The sequence below is a fragment of the Triticum dicoccoides genome, chromosome 5B, assembly GCF_002162155.2.
Source record: "Triticum dicoccoides isolate Atlit2015 ecotype Zavitan chromosome 5B, WEW_v2.0, whole genome shotgun sequence".
NCBI classification, from domain to species: Eukaryota; Viridiplantae; Streptophyta; class Magnoliopsida; order Poales; family Poaceae; genus Triticum; species Triticum dicoccoides.
In genome coordinates, this window is record NC_041389.1 from 634,233,769 (window position 1) to 634,251,297 (window position 17,529).

The window sequence follows — 17,529 nt, forward strand, 5'->3', positions numbered from 1 at the left end:
CACGCAGACGAGCCGGAGCCGCCGCCGCCGCAAACTCTGTTTCCGGGGAGTAGCGCGGCGGCGCAGCGGGTGGAGGCTCGTCTTGCGGCGTCGACTTCGTGCGGTGCGTGCAGCCGGATGACGTGACAGGGCTTTCCCCTCAGCTCGCCGCAAACTCTCCTTCCGGGGAGAAGCGGCCTCGGCGTCGGCGGCGCAGCGAGTGGAGCGGCGGCGACTCCGCGCGGTCCCGCGGTGGAAGACAGGTTCGCCCCTCAGCCCGTTGATCCCAACTCCCAACTCCGAAACTTATTAGGAATGTGAATGGTGACTGAGTAGATAGATTTTCGGCGACCTCGTTGCAGGTTCGTCATGTCGTCGTTCGCCGGCGTAACTGTCCTCGACGGACACAACCAGTGCCATTGCGAAATGTCGGGCGTCTACGCCAGCGCCGGTGTGGACGCCGGGTACCACCTGCTCATTGTCAAGGGCTACTCGCGTACCAAAGAGTTCTTCCCCACCGGCGAGAACATCACCTCTGGTCATTTTGTAGTAGGAGGCCACGATTGGTTACTCGAGTACTACCCCAACGGCTTGGACCCGAGCTGCGCCGACTACATTTCTGTCTATCTGACCCTTCTCTATGACTCCGATGTCGACGAGGAGGACGTGGAGGTGAAGTTCAGTTTCAGTCTCATCAACCAGGTTGAGAAGCAGATGCCAACGTACATTCGTGGAACTAAAACTTACAGCTTCTCCAGTAGTGTTCCAATGTGGGGCATCGGCAAGTTCGTGAGAAGACACACCCTTGAACAGTCCCCCGATCTGATATGTGATTGTTTTACCATCGGGTGCGACATCATGGTTTGCAAGGACCCCAAAACTAAGGATGATGCCGGTGGCACCCTGCCTGACATACACCAGCATTTTAGCACCATTGTCGTGGATTGAAAGAGGCGTGCTTGGATTTTATCCAAGTCCTGTCTCCCTCGCGTTTGAAGAGAGTAATGGCGACTAGTGGTTGGGAGCACATAATCACGACCTATCCCTCTGTTCTGAACGAGTTCATTGCCAAGCTTATTGCTTCAAGGCGGAAGTAACACTCACTCTGCATATATATGGTACGCATATTCCTTGGACCTCAAGTGACACTAGCTGCATATATGGGATTTTCTAGAGCGATTGTAGTCTGTGTGCGTGCATTGCTTTCGTCTCTTCAATGTAAGAAATTTTTCCTGTATGCTGAACCTGAAGAACCCAACATATGGACACAAACTGTCTCTTAATGGAATGGATAGTTTATAAATTCAGGTGTAAGCATCAACATTGACCTGCATCACAGCAATGTGCAAGTTTCCCGGCTAGTCTTTTAATCCTCGTGTATTTCTCTTTGTGTTAATTGTGTCGTATATTGCTGCATTTCTATTAGCCTGGAAGTGTCCTTTGAAGCTGCGATTTCTAGACATCCTCCCTGGTCCGAGTTAACCATGACCCTGAATTATGTACGATTCACACGATATGCTGATGCTTGTTCTGTTAGTCATTAATCATGACATGCACTGTTGCATTAACATCTTACATCAGCATCGTTTTCATGGTCGGTTTTGGAAATCTGCTTCTGTTTTCAGAGGAAGCAGAGCAATGGGGAGACGATGCACGCGCTAATACCCGCCGGTGAAGCTGTGGTGAGATGTGCTCACTCCTGGTCCTGGGGCACGGGCGCGCTTCGTAGTCAAACTCGGAGAAATTAGTTCTAGCTTGAGTTGCACGGGTCTAGCTTGAGAATTGCCTGGGGCTGCTTGGCCGGAATGGCGCCGAGGGATCCCTGTACCTCAAGGCCAAACACCGGCTGGTTCTGAAGGCCGGACACCAACTGGAAAATGTAACAGGGACCTGGTGCCATCAGCCGTGCTGGTGAAAGTTTTTCCACCACATGTGTTAATTTGACATTACATGCTATACGTATGTTTTTACTGATGCAGTTGAAGGTAGTCAGACTCGGATGTTAAAACCATTCTTTTCTTCCCATTCCATTTATCTCATCTCAGTTGATGAAGATGGCAGAGCCAGAGCACCTGGTCGATGCGTATTTGGAAAGGCAGCTGACTTTTGATGCCTTGCTCGATTGTAACACTGCCCCCTCAGTTTCAGATAAGTTTCAGACTTTGCCGTGGCTATCCACTTTGGTTATTTATAAATCACAAGTCATCCAAATCCAAATCCACTCCACTAGTAGCTGTTCAATGCACGGAGAGGGCTGCTTTGCTGCCTTGTTCAATTGTGACACTGCTCCCTGGAATTCAGATAAGTTTCACCTCTTTCATCCATGTTGACCACACAACCAAAACCAGAAACTCAGCCTTCTATTTCTACTAGTACAACTCAACTGCATGATAAGCATTCAGCCCAAATATCCGGCTCGGACACAGTAAACACTTGTGAATTTGTTTATTGCATCATCAAATGCTCTTTTTCCCTGAAAAATCAAATGCACGCAAGTTTGACCGCATGTTCTCTAAAAACCAAATACACGTTGTGAAGTATTTCAAAAATTGATTATGAACTAAATATGAGACTAGGACAAAGAAGTTATCGGCATATGGTACAACGAGGATCATGTTAGGAAAGCAACTTGTATTCCCATGAGGCCATAGGCCGATATATATACATGTACAGGTGTGGCACATATGCAGGAAACCCTTTTATACAACTGGATAAATACAAAGGGGTACATGACTTATATTATAACTCTAACACCCCCCTCAAACTCATGGTGGATGAACAACACTGAGTTTGGAGAGATAAAAGCCATGTTGTGCTCTAGTCTGGGCCTTCGTCAGGAAATCCGCCAACTGTAACTCGGAAGGCACATACTGAAGAGTAATAACCTGATCTTGCAAACCAGCGCGCACATAGAAAGCATCAACACCAATATGCTTGGTGAGCTCATGCTTCACAGGATTGCGCGCAATGCTAATAGCACCTGTACTGTCAGATAAGAGCAGAGTCGGTGTAGTGACAGAAACACCAAAATCCTGAAGTAACCACCGTAACCAAGTCACCTCTGCCATCAAAAGAGCCATTGCTTGCAACTCAGCCTCGGCACTCGAACGGGAAACTGCAATCTATTTCTTCGTCTTCCAGGCAATGAGAGAACCACCAAGAAAAACACAGTAAGCAGAAAGTGAACGGCGATCTGAAGGATCACTAGCCCACGTAGCATTCGAATAGGCCTGAAGCTGTAAAGAACTGGAGCGAGGAAAGAATAGACGGTGAGAGATCATGCCCCGAAAATATCGGAGAACACGAAGGAGATGACTATAGTGAAACGATGTGGGATCAGAGGCGAACTGACTCAGAATATGAACCGGATAAGAGATGTCCGGACGAGTGACAGCTAGATAGACAAGACTGCCAACAAGATGACGATAACGCGTCGGGTCAGGGAGAGGATTACCATCAGTAGCACGGAGGTGAACATTGAGCTCCATAGGAGTCTCAACAATGCGCTCGTCAGTAAGAGCAGCACAAGCAAGAAGATCCTGGATATACTTTTCCTGAGATATAAAAAAGCCATCAGAGGTAGAAGAGACTTCAATCCCAAGAAAGTAGCGAAGAGGTCCAAGATCAGACATAAGAACTGCCCACTAAGACGGGCCTTTACAAAGGCAATATACTCGGGGTCATCCCCAGTGATGATCATGTCATCAACATAGAGAAGAAGAAGAGTCCGACCACGAGGGGAAAGGTGAATAAACAATGCTGGATCATAAACACTTGCTGAAAAACCAGCGGCAGTGACCACAGAGGCAAAACGCTCAAACCAGGCATGGGGGGCTTGCTTAAGGCCATAGAGAGAGCGACGAAGACGACATACCATGCCATCAGGAATAGAATACCCAGGTGGTGGCTGCATGTACACCTCCTCACGCAGCTCACCATTAGGAAAGACATTCTTAACATCAAGCTGAGATATAGACCAGTGGCGTGCAGAGGCAACGACAAGAAGTGTACGAACAGTGGTCATATGGGCCACAGGAGCAAAAGTCTCGTCATAATCACGACCATGCTCCTGCTGAAAACCACGAGCCACAAGACGAGCTTTGTGACGCTCAAGAGAACCATCGGAGTGAGTCTTAACCTTGTAGAGCCACTTACAAGTGATGGGACAGACTCCGGGAGGAAGAGAAACAAGATCCCAGGTACCAGTGCATTCAAGAGCAGCAATCTCCTCTGCCATCGCAAACTGCCATTCAGGATGAACAACAGCCTGATGATAAGAAGTCGGCTCAAGAACAGCAGCACCAGCGGTGGGAAATCCAAAGCGATCAACAGGCGGACGAGGACGAGAACGCAAGCCATAAGTAGGCTGAGAGGAAGATGACGACACATCCACAGAGGCATCCACAGGTCGTGAATGACGAGTGTAATGCTGAGGAAAAGATGGAACAATAGAAGGAGGAATCGCCAAGGTAGAATCGGGGGGTGGCGACAAAGAAGTCACCGGAGATGAAGGTGTAGAATCCGGTGACATGCTAGGCGAGGAGACCAGGGAAGATGGTGGCTGCAAATCGACTAGAGGTGGAGAAGCAGAGGGAGGGGAACGAATAGGCACAGGCTCGACGGGGGTGATAGGTGAGTCGGGAAAAAATGAGGAAAGAGATATCCTCCACTGAAAAGGTCGAGGAAGATGGGCGTGGGTAGAAGGGACGAGACTCATCAAAAGTCATGTCTCGAGAGATACGCATCCGATGACCGATAGGATCCCAACAACGATAGCCCTTATGATCATCACTGTAGCCTAAGAAGACACACTCAACAGACTGAGCGGTCAATTTGGTGCGTTCGCGAGGGGCAAGAAGAACATAGCAAACACAACCAAACAAGCGAAGCATCGAATAATTGGGAGAACGATCAAAAAGACGCTCGAAAGGAACACCACCCTGTAGAGCAGTAGAAGGCTGTATATTGATAAGATAGGTGGAGGTGGAGACGGCCTCAGCCCAAAAATGAGGCGGGAGAGAGGCAGCAATCATCAATGCACGAGCCATCTCAAGAAGGTGACGATGCTTTCGCTCAGCCACACCATTCTGAGTATGAGCACCAGGACAGGAGAATTGAGAGAGAGTTCCTTGCTCAGCAAGAACACCACGCAATATCTTAGAGATATACTCGCCAGCGGAGTCAGCACGACAAACACGAATGGGGGAAGAGAATTGAGTATGAACCATGGCAGCAAAACGCTTATAAATAGACAACACCTCACTACGAGAAGTCATGAAATAAAGCCATGTGTAACGAGAGAAATCATCTATGAAAATAATATAGTATTTATGACCACCTTTCGAAGCGAAAGGAGCCGGACCCCATACATCAGAATGGACTAAATCAAAAAGACGCTTAGACACTGACTCACTATGTGAATATGGTAACTGAATCTGCTTGCCAAGACGACAACCCTGACACTCTAAAGAGACATCTCCTGAGACAGACCCCAGAAGACCTCGACGAACTAAAGACGACAACCGAGAACCACATAGATGACCAAGTCGATGATGCCACTGCTTGAAGGAACCAGTAACGGAGGCGACTGAAGTGGAAGAACTGGCAATGGTGGTGGCAGCGGAAGGAACATGAAGCCAGTCCAACTCCCAAAGACCCTGAGAATCACGGCGGCGAGGGCCAGCCCCAACCAGAGTGTGCGTGCGACGGTCCTGGATAGAACAAGAGTCAACATCAAGGATGACTCGACAACCAGAATCAGTAAGTTGACCAGCAGAAAACAGATTCATGGTAAGTCGAGGAGCATGAGCAACATCAGGAACAGAATAAGAAGGAGTGGTAAGATTGCCTCTACTAGCAACAGAAAGTGGAGTACCATCAGCAGTGAAGACATGAACAGGAGAATCCAGCGATCGAAGAGAGGACAAAGTGGAAGAATGAGAAGACATATGACAAGAAGCTCCAGAGTCGAGAACCCATGGGGATGTACCTGACTGTGTAGAGGGCGGTTGCTCAGTGCAGGAAGCATCAGTCACAGAACCAGCAATACCCTTCAAGAAAGAACCTGAAGCCGTGAGCAGACGCTTAAGTCTCAAAATATCCTGCTCAGTCAAAGCAATGGCTGAAGCTGTCGAGGTAGATGACGAAGTCCCTTAAGATGATGATCGCGCCTTGCGCAGGTGTTTCCTCTTCATGTAGCTCTGGACTCAATATGACCATCATCGTTGTAGTACTCTCAATGTGGACGAGGGCGACCTGAGCCTCCAGAAGGAGTGGGCAAGAGCGGTGGAGCACTCGAGCGAGAAGGGGTCGGTGCAGCAGGTGGCGTGGAAGAAGCCCGAGTAGCGAGCACAGAGGAAACCTCCAGCAAACCAGCACCACGTAAGCGAGTCTCCTCAGCATGAATCTCAGAAAGCACCACGTAAGCGAGTCTCCTCGGTACGAATCTCAGAAAACGCCTCCATGAGAGAAATACGTCCACGAGCAAACAACTCAGTACGCCGGGGCTCAAACTCCTTACGAAGCCGAGACAGGAACTCGTAGACGCGATGAAACTCCAAATTGGTCTGGACAGCCTGGCAACAGGGGCAAGTACGACAACCAGCACTGCGGAGAGAGTCAAGCTGGCGCCAGATAGCCGAACTCTGTGCATAGAAGTCATTAACAGTAGAGTCACCCTGCTGAAGAGCATGCTCCTAACGGACCACAGAAAGGTATAAGGCATCACCAGAGGGCTCATAGCGCTGACGAAGACAGGTCCACATCTCAAAGACAGTAGGAAGACCCAGAAACTCAAAAGCAAACTGAGGCAGAACACTAGCAGTGAGAACAGCTGCAGCATGAGCATCATCATCAAGCCAGTGGGTGTAAACAGACAGAGCAACATGATACGTCTAAAGAGCCTCCTCATAAGCCAAAACCCTCTCATCATAAGCACGATCAGCAGCCTCATCAGCAAGCTTAGCCGCATCCTTGGCGGCCTGATTAGCATCCGTAGGAAGAACCAGTGGAGTCGGCGGAGTAGGGGCAACCGGAGGAACCGGACGTGGCGGACAACAGACCTTGCCAGAAAGAACACCCCAGAGACGGATGCCACGCATGTGAATGCGCATGAAGCCAGTAAACTCGGTGTAGTTAGTACCATCAAAGATCACGGAACAGCGAGGGATAGCAACATAGCCCGATGCAGCAGACAATTTTTTTAAGCAGGCAACAGCAGCTTTCGGTCGTGAGGCTTAGAGCCTAGGCGAACCAGGCGTACGAAGACACAGCCAGCAGCAACGACGGAGATCAGCAGCAGAATCTGTAGCTGGTGGCCGCCGCTCCAGAGCAGAAGGCGATCCACAGGGTTGGTGGCGGGGCGATTTGGTGGCTCGAGCGAGGGCCAAACCCTATTCGGCGCCCTCTGCGCCCGTTAAAGTGCAATTCACAAACGGGCGCATACCCCCCTCTCCGCTGGGCCGGCCCGTGTAGTTTTTTTCTCTATTTTTCCAAACCGCAAAAAAGTCTGCAAGTGCTGCAACTCGAAAATTGGACGTCCTGTTTAATCACACGCTGCAGTAACCACCTCGTCATTCCAACTGGACGTGCAAACATTCATCTATTCATGTCTTTATTTCCTCCTTTCTTTCTTTCTTCTGTTTTCTTTTTTCTTTTTTTCTTTTTTCTTTCTTCCTGGGTTCGATGAACTTTTTTGAGATTCTTGAAATTTTTCTTCAATATCGATGAACTTTTTTCCAAATTCAATGAACTATTTTTCAAATTCGATGAACTTTTTTTTAGTATTGGTGAACTTTTTCAAAATTGATGAAAAACTCAATGAACTTTTTCAAATTGGTAAACTTTTTCTCAAAATTGATGAACTTTTTTAAAACATTGATGAACTTTTTTCACATTCGTGAACTTTTTTTCAAATCCGATCAACTTTTTTCGAAAATGATGAACTTTTGTCATATTTGTGAACTGTTTTTTCAAATCGATGAACATTTTTTTATTTGTGACTGTTTTTCAAAACTGATGAACATTTTAAATTTTTTGTACAAACCATTTTAAATATATGAAATTTGTTCAAGTTCACGTCTTTGTATTGTGTATTCTTTTTTTCACTATTATAAAATAATGCGTACAATAGACTAGAATTATCTTACATATTTAATATTGTTGTTATAAGAGGGTCAAGTAAAGTTTTGTCCTTTGAATAGTCAAAGATTTGATGTGTCGCAGTGGTTATGGTCTCTGGTGAAGATGTTTGCGGGCACGGATCGAATCCTGCTTCTCCGGAATTCGCTACGGTTTTTGGCTGTACACGGCGGATAAGATTTTTCGCCTCGTCGCGTTTACTGGGCCGGCCCGCCTCGTCGCGTTTGCTGAACCGCCCCGCTACCATGGAGTGCGGGCGCCAGTAGCGCTAACCGGCGCAGAGGGCGCCGAAGAGGACCTCTCCGAGCGAGGGGCGCGATCGATTGGGAGCGATCGGGAGAGGCCCGACTGCGGGGCAATGGCGACCAGAGGGCCCAAGGCCCGACTGCAGGGCGGGGCAGATCGATCGAAGGCCCAACTGCAGGGCGGGGCAGAGCGATCGGGAGACCTGGCGGGGGAATGGAAGACGGCGGCTCAGGGCATGTACAATGGTTCTATCTTAGCAATGCCACATAGGATAAATGATGAGGTGGAAGAGAGAGAAATCATAAGAGAAGGCTTGTCTTCTCTTAATTAAGAAAAGACAAGAGATGATCTCTTAGCACAATATGTCTCACCACGTTTTTAGGAATAACTAATTATTGAAGATAAGACTAAAAGATGATCCATTGTAGATATGTTTTTTTGTCATCTCTAAATTACATGCAAGATTTAAGATAAGACTATCTTATCGACCATTGTACATGCCCTCAATCGCGATCTGGTCGATCGAGAGGGGTAGAGGAAGACCGCGGGGGGAGGCGGGCAGATGAAAACCCAGCGGCCGGCAGCAGGAGCGGATCAATGGCACGAGTTGCGGCATGCAAAAAATTGACCTAGCTCTAATACCATGTTAGGAAAGCAACTTGTATTCCCATGAGAGACCGATATATATACATGTACAGGTGTGGAACATATGTAGGAAACCCCTTATACAACGGGATAAATACAAAAGGGTACATGACTTATATTATAACTCTAACAGATCACACTCTAAATTTATTTGATCAAAGTGTATTTTGTCCCTGAAAAATCTGATGGTACATAAGTTTGATAGTACGTTCTCTAAAACGTCACAACATATTTCAAAAGAAGAGTACAAAATAAACATGAGACCGAAACAAGGAAGTCATCAGCATATGGTACAATGGGGATCACACTTTAGCTCAGCCTGACAGACCCTGCATCCTTTCCTGAAGAAGGCAAGAAGAAAAATCTGACGGCAATGTCATTTTCAGCGCCGTAGAAAACAAGGCGAAATGATGGACTCACATGGCAAAATTCAAGCCAGCCATATAAATGCACCACGGCCTTATCCTGTACCTCCTCTCAGGATAATTCCCTTTGAATTGCAATATTCCATGTTTCAGTCAGCACAAGAAACATGACATTTCAATATGTTTCCTCAAAAGAGAAGGCAAAAACAACTACTCCCTCCGTTCCGATTTACGCGTCATGGTTTTAGTTCAAATTTGAACTAAAACCACGACGAGTAAATCGGAACGGAGGTAGTACTCATGATGGAACTGCTCGTATCAAGGAACGGCTGCCTTGATGCTCTTGGTGTGCTCTTCTATTCTTCTCAGCCCTTCTTCAGGAGAAGCGGCTTCGCCCAGCTGTCTAACAATTGGGCTGCCGATGATCACGCCATCTGCTCCCCAGCCCGCAATCTGTATTACAAACAGCAAAGCTGTCAAAGCTTGCAACAAAAGATAGACCTAACACTCGGCAAGAAAGTTGTGCGAGCCTATATTCACCTGCGGAGCAATCCTGCAACAGGGCAAAAGCTTTACATGTGTAGAACACTAGAAGTGATATCTGGTTGGTTCGACTAAACCCAAAGGCATCTTGGTGGCTTAGGAAAACATACCTTTTAGTTATAGTAACATCTTCAGGAAGAATTGGCCGGAAATATAGTCAATAAGTCAATCAGCTCTACCTGACAAGATGGCAAAATATAAGTAAAAACACATATCATTGTACTAAATTGAACTTTGTTGGAAACTAGCAATGAGAGATGTGATTTAACTTCCCTAAAAAGAAGTGATTTGACTTTGTCAATTATTGGTACACGCTCCACCAAAGTACAAGTACAAGTGCGCAAATAAAAGAGGACGCGGAAGTTGTAATAAGTGAATGAGAGCAGTGTATACCTCTAATTTCTTCTCGGGGATACGAACAATCTTGTTCCATTCAGCACCTTCCTTCATTTGAAGCTGGGTATCGAGCTCTGGATGGCACATTGATAACAAAACAGTCTGCACGGAAGCTGGCAGGCCGTTTTCGGGGAGGAACCTCATCATTGGGCACCCACATATGACTAATTTCTCAAGAGACCCCACTATATTCAAGTCAGCTGGCAAGGAGCAGAAATTGTAACAATCTGCAACGACTAACTTCCGGAGAGCACTAAGATTTCTAAATCCATCCAATGAAGCTAGCTCATTGCAATCTTTAATGGTTACACTTTCCAGAGCAACAAGGTGGGGGGATTCAGAAGCAAATGACAATGATGTCATCAAATGGCAGCTATTGAGCACCAACGTCGAGAGGCAAGTTAGGCCTTGCAAATACCTTGGTAATAAGCTGCAATGCACATTGCTTTGAGCTATTTCAATATGGCAAAGAGATGGAGGAAGTAAATATGTGTCAACTGCTTCTGTACTGACTGATGACAGTAACGTTGAACAGTTGCTGATCCTGAACACCTGAAGGGAGCTAAGTCTGTGAAATCCACCAGCTGGCATGGGATCTCTACAGTTCTGCAGGTTCAACTCAGCAACATGGTTTAGTTGCTCAGTGGTTAGGTCACTCAAGAAGCTGTAGGAGCTAACCAGAAAGATCAACCGTGATGCAGTTGCTATTAGTGACTCGATTAAACAAGAAGCTGGCGGGGAATCAGGAGATATTTCGACTTCAACTCTTGGTGTTGCACTAAAGGTTGGTATTTCTCGAAGCTTTGGACACCGTGATACGAGTAGCCTTTCAAGACATGGAAACAAAGAACCATCTTCGGTTCCAGACCAGCCATCCCAGTTGAGCATGCCATCAAATATCATGTCTTCCAAAATTGGGAAGCCCTTTATGTCACCATTCCCATAGAATTCTTGACCAATCTGCCTGACAGCATGCATGCCTCTTAGTTCGAGATACTTGAGCAGAGGAAGCTGACCAAAAGGGGGCAACTGTACCCAACCCATGCAGTTCTCAAGAGCTAAAGAACTCAATGCAGTCAGCCAATTTGCCTCAAACCAACTGGGTGACCTAGTTCCTCCATATCCAATGATCTTCAACCGATCAAGATTAGGGTGAGGTCTAAGGGCACTGAGCACATCATTATCAATATCACAAGTTAAAGCCCTTGCATGGATGCTCCATTCAAGTTCCAAATATTCGATATGCTCTTTGCAATCTAGGCAGGCATTAACTGCCTCTTGCTGATGTTCAACATTCTCGAGAGATCTAATTTTTAACTGTCCACTGATATTTTTCATCTCCTTCAACTCACCTAGTCTGTAGCCGCTCTCCTTCCTGACATGGAACTCCCCGTGGCCACGGAGAAGAGTTTGTCCTCCGAAACCAGATATCGTGGCGCCGCCAACATTGAGAAGGAAAGCTTTTCTTAATTTGAGCAGGTTCCTCTTCATGTTTGCAGGAAGGTTAACACATTCACTTTCCCGGCAGGAGTGCCCTCTTGTGACCAAGACCTCCAGGTGGTAAAGCCGAATCAATGATGTTTGCCACGGCCTCTGAGGAACCCGAAAAGCGAAATAACGCAGATGTTTAAGAACTTCCACTGATGTCGGCAGCCTATCCAGGCAACAACCGTTCAAGTCCAGCACACGGATGCTTTTGGACTTCTTGAATACATCATCTGGAAGGGACAATTTTAAGCAAGACCATGCTTTCTTCCAAACAATCAAGGTACGCAAATTTCTCAACTCTGTTTTCTTCATGCCGCCTAACAAATTTGCTGATATTGATAGATGACGAATGTTTGGTGGGATCTTCTTTTGTTTATCATTTTCAACCCTGACATACTCATCCTTCGAGACATTCCGAGCCAAGTCATTGATCAAATCATGCATGACATACTCTGTTGGGAGGTCCAACAATGACCGCTCAAAGAATGATCTTTGCACAAGTTCATTGAAGTAGCCCTTTGCCACATCCTCAATATTTGGATCAGTGTCATATGAATCCTCCCTCTGCACAAAACCCTGTGCAATCCACATTTCAGTGAGTCTTTGAGGTTCAAAACGCCAGTCCTTTGGGAAAAGGCTGCAGAAGCTAAAGCATAGCTTCAATTGGACAGGTAAGTGCTGGTAACTCAACCTGAGAACCTTCATAACATCATCAGATATATCACTCTCCAGAACTTTCTTCCAGTGGCTGACATCCAAATCAGCATTCAATAGGCGACCGATTATCTTTGCTGCTAGAGGCAAACCATTCAATCTGCAACAAATTTGTATTCCTACTTCCTTGAGTTCTGGAAATTGTCCTGGGTATTTCTCACCAAAAGCATGATTTCTGAATAGCAACCAGTAATCATCTCTGTCCAATCCTCCCAAACGTAAAGGGGGTGTCCTAGCATGTAGGATACTGCAAGCTTTGTCAGCTCGAGCTGTCACCAAAATCTTCGACCCTTCCAGTCCAGTATTTAAAGAAGAGAAGACTTTGCTCCAGAGTAATTTATTCTCCCATTCTGTTTTGTCCTCGTCATACCAAACATCATCTAGTATGAGGAGAAATTTCTTTCCAGCTATCTTTCCACGAAGAGCATTCTGCAATTCATCAAATTCAGCAACAGTGTGATAATTTGCATCAGTTAAAGACTCCAAAATGTCCCTTGTCAATCTAATCTCATCATAAGTATCAGATACAGAAACCCACATCCTGAGACCGAAGTTCATGCGTATTTGTTCATCTCCGAACGCCAACCGTGCAAGGCTAGTCTTGCCAACCCCACCAACACCTATAATGGATATAACATCAATGCTTGAGCCACTGGGTACAGGTGCATTACTGGGTCCGGGTGCATTACTGTCGCTTATCTCAAACAACATATCTCTCAGCTTATGAAGCTCATCTCTTCGACCATATATATGGTGATTTTCCTTCAAAGGGGAAGTTACACGCAGCCGTGTTACTGGCAATAACTTTGCAGTAGCATTGTCAAAATTAACCACCTTCAATAGGGTATCTGCTGTTGTCTTGACAACGTCTAATTTCTCCAAAATATCTGCTAGCTTCCCCCGGAATTCGTCTGCACCGATCAAACGTTTACCCAAGTAAATACAGGTTGAGGTGACACGACTCACCGCAGACTGGCTATCAACCTTGGACTTGAGGACCATGTACTGGAAGCCGTCCAGCACATCAACAGCGCCGTAAATGGCGTCTTTAAGTATGCTTAGCAGCCTCCTCTGGTTCCCATCCTTTATCTCCCTCTTCTCGATGACATCCACAATGGTCAGAATCTCTGTCAGGGTGATGTCAAGGCGTTCAAGGTCCTTCTCCTGATCTTTCTTCCAACTGAATTGCCCCTTTATGTAGGCCAAAGCGGTGTCCTGCATCTCCCGTATGATTGGCGACAAGAACCACCCGGTAACAGTTAGTTCAGCACCCATTCTGGGAGGAGATATTATTCCTGCAAATCGCAAGATATTTGATTTCAGAGAAGAAAAGAAGTTAACGAGAAAGAAATTATGTAGAAATGGAAAAAAACTGTGAAGAAAGAGAAGTTAAGAACCTGAGGCAAGATAAATGGTGATGAGCAGATGGATGCGATCTTGTCTTTCAGCCAGAATTGGGAGAAGAAAGATGATTGTGCCCAGTTGGTGTGGGGAGACGGGAGAAGAAAAGTCAACTTCCAATACTGCTATAGCCCAAGAGTACACTGGACCACACTATTCTTTGGGAAGCTTGGATGCATGTGTATATTCCTTGGTTGGAGAACCTACACCAACAGATGATCATCCAACAGCTGGAGATTTTCTAATGTCATGGTCCATAGAAAAAAAAAATGTTTCTGCTCAGTTCAGGAAAGGGAAAGGTCTGAAAAGTCAATGATGTTTCTGTCCTTGCTACTCTCATCCTCCAATTGTGCCACAAACCAAGGTAATCTTATATGAAATGCTGACAAGTGGTTACAGTTAGATATTATAATAATCAAGGACATCATACATATAAACCAGGGACTGGTTCTTCCATGTTGACCATGTCCAGACAACCAAGCCAGAAAGAATCTCAACCTTTTATTTCTACAGCTCGGATACAGCAAACACGCCAGAATTATATTGTAACAAAGCATCTGTCCGGAGAAAAAAATCTAATGGCGCATAAAATGTTTGACTGCGTGTTTACTAAAACAACACATATTTAAAAAGGAAGAATATGAAAAAAATATGAGTTGAAACAAGAAGTTATCGGCACACCGTACAGTGGGGATCAGACTGTAGCCTAGCCTGACAGACCCTGCGTCCCTCCTGAAGAGGGCAAAGAAGAAGAATCTGAGGGCAGTGCCATTTTCAGCGCATAGAAGAATGATGGATTCAGATGGCAAAATTCAAGCGAGCCATATAAATGCACCATGGACTTATCCTGTTGCTCCTCTCAGGACAAGTCCTTCCAAATTCTAACATTCCATATTTCCACATAAGAACACTACATCTCACAATGTTTCCTCACAACAGAAATCGAGCTTCGTACCATTTCCAGATTACCTTGTTAATTCATGTTGTGATTCTAACACACAAAGATATAATTATTTTGAGCACTGGAATCAAATATGCCAGACGAACTACAGATTCCAGGTCCATCAAGCAGACTACCAGATGATAAACGACATGCTTACGATCTACTAATTGGCTTGTTCATGATGGAACTGCCCATCTCATGGAATAGCCGCCTTGATGCTCTTGGCGTACTCTTCTATTCTTCTCAGTCCTTCTTCCGGAGAAGCGGCTTCGCCCAACTGTCTAACAATCGCACTGCCAATAATCACACCATCCGCTCCCCAGCCCGCAATCTGTATTACAAACAGCAAAGCTATCAAAACTTGCAACAAAAGATAGACCAAACACTTGACAGGGAAGTTGTGAGAGCCTATATTCACCTGCTTCGCATGCTCTGGAGTTGATATGCCAAAGCCAACAGCCACAGGTTTGTCTGTAACCTGAAAACTCAAGGAGAGAAGCTGTTATATTAACTATAAGCATTCTTTAGAGCAAATTTCTATACACAAAACTATATGCTTGCTCCAGTTTACTGTTACCAATGAGAAGAGGGTTATAGTTTCGCAAACCTGCTTGATCTCCTTAAGAAGATGCTCAACGCGTAAGTTTACATTTGAGCGTGCACCTGTAACTCCGACAGCACTCACCTGCATAGTGTATGAGCTAGTTACCAAATCAAGTGTTTAAAAAGTATCAGGGTTGATGTAACATGAGGTGAACATAACAGATAAAGTGACCCTTTATGTTGCTTGCAGTTTGCAAACTTACAGTTGCCTTCCTTTAATACTTTTCTGCTCAAATTCCAGGGAAGTTATAAGCCCAAGCCCCAAGATGACAAATTATATGGTGTGTTATTAATATGCAAACACATAGACTAGTTAATAAATATTCCACACAACTTGAACTATTACTAAGCAAGGGATAAAAGCGAGAAATGTTGTTTGAATCTAGTGACAAACTTTGAGCAAATAGTAGGTGTCTTCTTGACACTCACAAGATAAACGAATCCTTCTGAAGCTTTTGTGATTTCCTTCATCCTCTCTGTTGGTGTGGTTGGTGTTGTAAGTAGCACCTGCAGCCAAGTGAAAATATAAATCGATAAACGAATAAACTCAAGAAAACTCTTTCAGTTAGAAGTCCATGATATATACAAAAAAAAATTCTACTGTGATACAATTCTAACCAGGTAGTGTAGGTAACAGGTCAGTCATGTTTAGCTCTTCAATGCATGGATATTTCATGACCATACAGTTTAACATATAAGATAAAAGTGTATCCAGGTGATATCAAGTAAACCTGAGCACCTATTGGCCCACCTAGTGCAGCCTGATCAACCTACCCAGGCCTGAACTGGTCACTTAGCCTGGTTTACCCAAATTTTAGGCCGCAGCAGGCCAAATCAACATCAATCAGGGGTACCCATATTCTAATTAGAAGGATCTGAAACCAGATTGCGCTGAATTTCTGAATGTGGCCTAGTCAAAATCACCTCACCAGGAGGGTCTTTTGACCTGGTCTTACTTCTCATTCCATGGACCAGCCTTGTTCAGGTTCTAGATAATTCGATGTAACCATCGACATAGAACTGGCTGAAAATGCATAGGTCTAATCTCTAGTGAGAATCTATTTTAGGACCTAAAGATGATCGATGTAGGGCGCCAATGACACAAATACAAGAAAATTTCACACGAACATTACATGACAAGATGAGAGTGAGGACTCACCAGCTCTATGTTATGCATAGTGGCCTCGCTCCTCAACAATGTTGTCTCCTCCAAAGGAAGATCAGGTACGACAAGACCTGCAGCATAGGAAGCAAATCAAACTTTTCAGAAGAAAAAAAACAGATCAATGACAGCAACTAGTAACAAGAGCATAAATGCAAAATAGATACATCACAATCAGCATATTGGTAGTAAGAAAAGATACCATGTACACCAGCTTGCTTAATCTTAGCCATGAAGTTTCGCACCCCATTCTTTAGAATCGGGTTGTAGTATGTGAAGAGAACTATTGGACAAGAGAGCTCTGGTATAACCTCCGTGAGCATCGCCAAGACAGAACCGAGCTTAGTGCCTTTCTTAAGCGCACGGGATGCTGCAGCCTGAAAATGAAATGGCTGTGAACCCCAAAACACTTGTAGCCCAATGACAAGTACTACTAAAGCTGATAAGCATGAAGAAAAAACGGAACATGTACCTGAATGACTGGACCATCAGCTAACGGATCCGAGTAGGGCACGCCGAGCTCGATCACGTCTGAGCCGCAGGAGTCTAGGATCCTAAGCGCCTTTGATGTGGTCGCCAAATCAGGGTCACCGGCGGTGATGAATGGGATGAATGCCGTCTGAAAATTCCCAATGTTAGCCGAACACCCTAAAATGAACCACCTCCCCCCTCCCCCACCCCCAACACACACACACACAATATGTGCAATGCTGACATCCTGTTGTGTGCTAGTACTGTTTTCCGCAAAACCATTGGCCTCTGGTAAGAAACATGGAGAAAGGCTACCATTGTGAAGGTACATCTATGAGAGGAATAGATAGATTCAGGCTGTCGCAGCCGCACGCTTGTGCACCTGAATTAGCAGGGCAACACAGCAAATTTCCTGCCAAAGCAACCATACTTAG

The 17,529-nt window shown here is 45.5% G+C and overlaps 3 protein-coding genes across 3 annotated transcripts in view; 1 reads left to right on the forward strand and 2 right to left on the reverse strand.

Annotated features, from left to right (window-relative positions):
• The first annotated feature begins 6 nt into the window (after window positions 1-6).
• LOC119306449 (BTB/POZ and MATH domain-containing protein 3-like) lies at window positions 7-1,230 on the forward strand. Its single transcript, XM_037582664.1, has 2 exons — window positions 7-242; window positions 342-1,230. Exon 2 carries the CDS (start codon window positions 349-351, stop codon window positions 925-927), a length of 579 nt encoding a protein of 192 aa, XP_037438561.1. The 5' UTR covers window positions 7-242; window positions 342-348; the 3' UTR covers window positions 928-1,230.
• An 8,221-nt stretch (window positions 1,231-9,451) lies between these two features.
• Window positions 9,452-14,160, reverse strand: LOC119312207 (putative disease resistance protein RGA3). The gene is made up of 4 exons (XM_037587944.1): window positions 13,913-14,160; window positions 10,311-13,810; window positions 10,028-10,096; window positions 9,452-9,827 (listed from the first exon to the last, which is right to left on the reverse strand). Exons 2-3 carry the CDS (start codon window positions 13,788-13,790, stop codon window positions 10,049-10,051), a joined length of 3,528 nt encoding a protein of 1,175 aa, XP_037443841.1. The 5' UTR covers window positions 13,791-13,810; window positions 13,913-14,160; the 3' UTR covers window positions 9,452-9,827; window positions 10,028-10,048.
• Window positions 14,161-14,788: 628 nt separating this feature from the next.
• Window positions 14,789-17,529, reverse strand: part of LOC119312213 (tryptophan synthase alpha chain-like) — a 3,324-nt gene continuing 583 nt past the window's right edge. The window contains exons 2-8 of the mRNA XM_037587947.1: window positions 17,097-17,248; window positions 16,827-17,001; window positions 16,622-16,698; window positions 15,892-15,969; window positions 15,467-15,544; window positions 15,278-15,337; window positions 14,789-15,190 (exon numbers count right to left, since the gene is read on the reverse strand). Of these exons, the coding sequence (XP_037443844.1) occupies window positions 15,056-15,190; window positions 15,278-15,337; window positions 15,467-15,544; window positions 15,892-15,969; window positions 16,622-16,698; window positions 16,827-17,001; window positions 17,097-17,248 (755 nt within the window). The 3' untranslated portion in view covers window positions 14,789-15,055. The remainder of the gene's footprint in view (window positions 15,191-15,277; window positions 15,338-15,466; window positions 15,545-15,891; window positions 15,970-16,621; window positions 16,699-16,826; window positions 17,002-17,096; window positions 17,249-17,529) is intronic.